The sequence below is a fragment of the Theobroma umbraticum genome, unplaced genomic scaffold (assembly GCF_002168275.2).
Source record: "Theobroma umbraticum cultivar Fairchild unplaced genomic scaffold, ASM216827v3 scaffold_34.0, whole genome shotgun sequence".
NCBI lineage: Eukaryota > Viridiplantae > Streptophyta > Magnoliopsida > Malvales > Malvaceae > Theobroma > Theobroma umbraticum.
In genome coordinates this window covers 204,659-209,735 of record NW_018397275.1, presented here as the reverse complement: position 1 = coordinate 209,735, position 5,077 = coordinate 204,659, and the positions used below count along the sequence as shown (strand labels likewise).

Here is a 5,077-nt window from a genome sequence, read left to right as displayed (position 1 = left end):
CATTGGGTCGTAGATAAGGCGGATCCAAAAACTTTTTTAGTAGTATCATAGTTAATGTGAAGTTTTCCTAAATAAGTTGTTTTGAGAGAGTCAAAAAATATAATCAAGGATCGAGAAGAAGAAGTGTCACTATGGATGGAGAATAATTTAAGTTTTGATTTTTTTTAATAAAATTTTAAATTATAAAAAAAATTATTTTATCTTTCCATGTAGTATTTAGATATTAATAAATAGATTTTTTTTTTTAATAAATTTACTTTGATTTGGAGGCTTTGACCTCACTCTTTATAAAATTACATAAAAAATAATAAGTTCATTAATGTCATTAACTAAATAAAACTCTATTATAAGTAATATAACAAAAAATTTATTTTTTACATTTCAATAAATGAAGAATATCACATGACACTACTCTCCATGTAGATCTGCCCATGGTTGCAAACACCTCCAACTTTACGAGAATATTTCATTTCAGCATTTTTTACAATACTTTATTTTATCATAATAAAAATTGTATAATATGAACTTCGTATAATATCTTAATAAATCTTACCTAATTTTTAAAAGTATGCGCCCAGCTTTTTTGCCATGTGAGTAATGTTTTCATCAACGACAAAGATTTAATGTTGTAGGATCTGACGGCTTCAAAAGCATCATGCATCGGTCACGTAACGATTAAGACAGTGAATGTCCAACGTTATAAATTTTTCGCTTGCGTCCTCTGCTACTGCCAGTCCAAACCATAAAGTTGCATAGTCTAAAGATTTTCAGGGAGAAAGCATGGCAGACAAATGGAAGCAGACGGCTCTCATAGTAATTGGCATGCAGGTCCTTTCTTTCTTCATCATCTTTTCTTGGATTTATTTAGATTTTTTCTTTGTTTGGAAAATTGGGTATTGTGTCTTTTTGCAGAAAGATTATATTTTAGAGGATAAAATAATGAGAGTGAAAGGAGGCAAAGCCATAGTCCCTAATGTCATAAAGGCTGTTGAAATCGCCAAGCAGCGTGGCATTCTCGTCGTGTGGGTAGATTTTCTAGCCTTTTTCTTCTTACTAGTGCTTCACTTTCTCTTTTAGTTGTATCTATTCTCTTCTCTTTGGAAGCGTCTACTAGGATGTTCAATTTATCAAGAAAATGAAAAACGAATTAAGTTTTTGATGTAAATTGTTTTTCTTATTCAACTTCGTTTTTCATTCTCCAGACAGCTTCTTTGGATAAGATTTTTTTTTTGGATAATGGGATTTGTTTGTTTTGGCTAAAGCTATTTCCAGGGAATCTCTTAGAGCAAGTTAATAGAACATTTGATCAATCTTCTAAAGTTTGATGATGGAAGCTCTTTTCCATCCTGAAACTACTTTTGAGAAATGGAGAATAGAAAATTTTGAAACTATTTTCCTTTTTTTTTTTTGGAAATAACTCTAAAAGGTGTTGATATTTTAGAAAATTGATCCTGCCTCCTGGAAATAGAAAAATTGCTTTAATTAACTGGTCACTACTCGTTATAAATAACATATCAAAGTACCTTATGTAGGCTTATCCAGAATAAAGTTGGCATTTTGAAATTTGGTGGTGATTTAGTTATGGATGATATTGACAAAGGGTTTGTTCAGTTGTTTGTAAATTGGACATGATTGTGAAAAACTTTTGGGTATTAGATTGTTCGTGAACATGACTATTTTGGAAGAGATGTTGAACTCTTTCGTCGGTACTTTTACTCTCCTGAGAAGGGTGGTCCAGCCACAAAGGGAAGTGTAGGTGCAGAAATGGTGGATGGCCTTATGATAAAAGAAGAAGATTACAAGTTGGTGAAGACTCGTTTCAGTGCATTCTTTAATACCAATCTCCATGGATTCCTTCAGAGTAATGGGGTCAATAATCTAGTGGTTGTTGGTATGGACAACTCAAGACTTGTAAACTTGTGAATATAAGTGGTTTTGTGAGAGCCATTTGTTTCTTTAATTTTGTGGCATTTAGCTTTCAAAGAGTTGTTGTGCATTAAGATTTTAATAGTCGTTAATCTCTATGTCTAGGTGTTCAAACTCCAAATTGCATTAGACACACTGTCTTTGATGCAGTAGCATATGATGACCAATCTGTTGCTGTTATTGTTGATGCCACAGCTGCTGCTACGCCTGAGGTACATGATGGTATGTAGTTCTTAACCACTTGAATCTTAATTACAATGTCTTTTGGGAACTGCTATGTTATGCTTTGAAATTTGACTTCTACCTATATAAATGATTAATCCATACAGCATTTTCATGTTTACTTTTCATGCATATAATCCAAAACACCTGCTTTGTGCTGGTAGCAATATGTGAATGCCTGCATGCCATTTTCGTTGGTATTATCTTCATCCAAGTTTTAGAGATAAAGATAAAGACAACAAATTTCATACTTCCTCCAAAATATTTTTATGTGGAGATTATGGTATGTCAAACAAGGAAATTCTAGGTGAATGAAACTAAAAGGTTAAGTTGATTGTATTGTTTGCTTCATCTTTTTGTGGGCTATAAGCCAATGAAAATTTTCATCTTATCTTAAACTTATAAACTCAGGGGGCGCTCAATAAGCCCAAAGGTCTAAAGTTAAATATTTACATAAAGTCTTTTTTATTTAAATTAAGAAAAAGAAATTTATTAAAATTTTTAACTAAATTTCTAATTCAATAAATTAACTATCATATAAAATAAAGATAATATAATAAAATAATATAAACTCTAAATTAAAGTAAAAATGTTTACAAAGATTAGAATAATTGTACTTAATTGTTGAATGGTTATTGCAAATAGCAAATAAGACTTACGGTTTTATGAAAATAATAGCATAATAGGCTTCTTGCATTTTCTTTAGAGGAAAATTGAAGTTAAAAGAAGAAAGAGTAACTGAGGAAAGAACAATTCAAAAGTGGATATTATAGATTGAAAAATAATAATTACTTTTATATATAAAAAATAGCTATTAGAAATAATTAAACATGGTAATTGATTGGAAATAGAAGAAATAGTTAAAAAAAAAAAGAATAGTTGGAGATCATTAAATACATATTAATGTTAGTTGATTGGAATAGCAAAAATAATTGATAATTAATGGTATTGTAGGAATTAAGAAATGATAAAAAATTTAGATTTATTAAGCATATAATTAGAAAAATGGAAGAATATGTTATATTATTAATTATCTTGACTTTTTTATGGAAAAATGAGTCAAATAGTTGAGAATTAATAAGAACATGAAAGACGAATAAAATAGATATTTATTAAGCTTAAAAGAATAGATAGATATGTTATTAATTATCTTGATTTTTGCATATTTTTAATACAATTAATTATATTATTATTATTATAAAATTATAGACTTATAAAAATTTGAGGCCTAAAGCCACGGTTTTGGTGGGTTTACCCTGGAACCGACACTGTATCAACTTCTATAGAGGTAGTATCAGAAAATGGTAGAGATGAGCAGGTGATAGACTATCTAGGAGATTATTCAAGTACATGTACGAAATGAGCAGGCATATAATTAAATGAGAATGTGAATGTAGTTATATGTGCAATATGCGGGTCAACAAGTTAAGAGTTGGCGATTGTTTTGGATGTCTTGCTTAAGGTTGTGTAGAAGTGGTTCTTCTAATAAAGGGTGAAGTAGTGTTGCAAACAAGTAAAACAAACATGTACTAAGAGAGGCAAAGAGAGAATGGGGTGGACCTAAAGTACTGAATACTGTGGTAGGCGGTGGAACTATATAGAGGGAATAGGAAGTAGGGAATTAGGAAGAAATAAGGGAAGAGAGGGATGTAGAAGTGAACATTGAGGGAAGAAGGAGTGTAAAAAGGGAACTTAGAGAGGGAATGTGTGAACTTCCAAAAGCCCCCAAATAAGTTGCCAAAACTCCATATATACATAGGCAAGGGGGTGTCGTTAATGCGACCAATAAAAAGATGCCAAGTGGCTGAGCGTTAAAGCCTTATCGAGTTGGTGTAAGGTCAGTAGTGGTTATTCTAAGTTCTGTGACAGCAGAATTGAAGTGTGTCATTAGGGGAAGGGAAACACTCCTGCAATTCAAGAAAACATTAAGAGGAAGATCTCTTTAACTATTTTCATGTCAGAGGTATTAAACCAAAGTTTCTAGAACATATCAAGAGTGGAATTAATTAAAGAACCTTGTCACTGGTTTCGAGGTTTCTTCCATTGCCTCCTAACATAAAGTAATTTTGTCACTCATTCCAAGTTAGTTTTGCTACTTAATGTAGTAATGTAACTTGGTTATTTGTTTTTTGATTACTTTCACTGTTGTTTGTGGTAATGTTATCCCCTGTAAGACAACATTACTGATATTGCAGAGATAACATGTTTGTAGCCAAAATCAATTATCTATAGGGTGCAAGAGATTAGAGGTTGTTAGGTAAGGTATTTCCTTAAGTTGTTGGAAGAGGAATGCAATTCAAAGCATAATAAGAGCCTTAGAACCTTTGGAATTTGCTACTTAAGACTGGTGTAAGAGTCAGCTAACTTTGCCGAACATAATTCATGAAGGACGACTTAAAAATTTGGGTAGAAGGGGCAAAAGTCAATTCTTTGTCATTTCAAATTTAAAGAGTTATAAGCATCTTGGTGAGATTGGGATAATGATATTGAATGTAAAACTAATACAAAAGATTGCTAAGTGGGGAAACATTTGCACTCACCTTATGAGAAAAAGAGGGTAGAGAGAAGGCAGGGAAATGAAGCAGACAGTGTTCAGGGGGAGCAGGGAGGGCTGAATGGAGGAAAAATGTTTCAAAATTCTATTTTTTTCATTCTCTTATTTGTCTCGCTTAAGAAACTTTAAAAGACAATTCTTTTGTTCTTTGTCTTGTATCTATTGACATATTAAAGAATTTACTTCAGATTTTCGCTTTTATCCTTGAGAGAGAAAAATAAGAATATTTTTTCTGCAAATGGCATTTATACTGATAAAGAGCTTTAAATTATGTGAACCAGCCAATATCTTTGGCATGAAAAATATTGGAGTTGTGACACCAACACTGCAGGAGTGGTGCGAAACCCATGCTTGATCCATCAAATGATTGAACTG

General features: G+C 31.7%; 1 protein-coding gene across 1 annotated transcript; it reads left to right on the top strand.

The window, feature by feature from the left end:
- The first annotated feature begins 743 nt into the window (after positions 1–743).
- LOC110427504 (putative inactive nicotinamidase At3g16190) lies at positions 744–5,077 on the top strand. The gene is made up of 5 exons (XM_021443052.1): positions 744–828; positions 913–1,026; positions 1,657–1,891; positions 2,032–2,148; positions 4,984–5,077. The coding sequence occupies exons 1-5, from the start codon at positions 781–783 to the stop codon at positions 5,055–5,057; spliced, it is 588 nt and encodes a 195-aa protein (XP_021298727.1). The 5' UTR covers positions 744–780; the 3' UTR covers positions 5,058–5,077.

Coding starts and splice junctions, on each gene's coding strand:
- LOC110427504 (XM_021443052.1), top strand. CDS start 781: ATGGCAGACAAATGGAAGCAGACGGCTCTCATAGTAATTGGCATGCAG. Junction 829..912: donor TCATAGTAATTGGCATGCAG/GTCCTTTCTTTC, acceptor GTCTTTTTGCAG/AAAGATTATATTTTAGAGGA. Junction 1,027..1,656: donor GTGGCATTCTCGTCGTGTGG/GTAGATTTTCTA, acceptor TTTGGGTATTAG/ATTGTTCGTGAACATGACTA.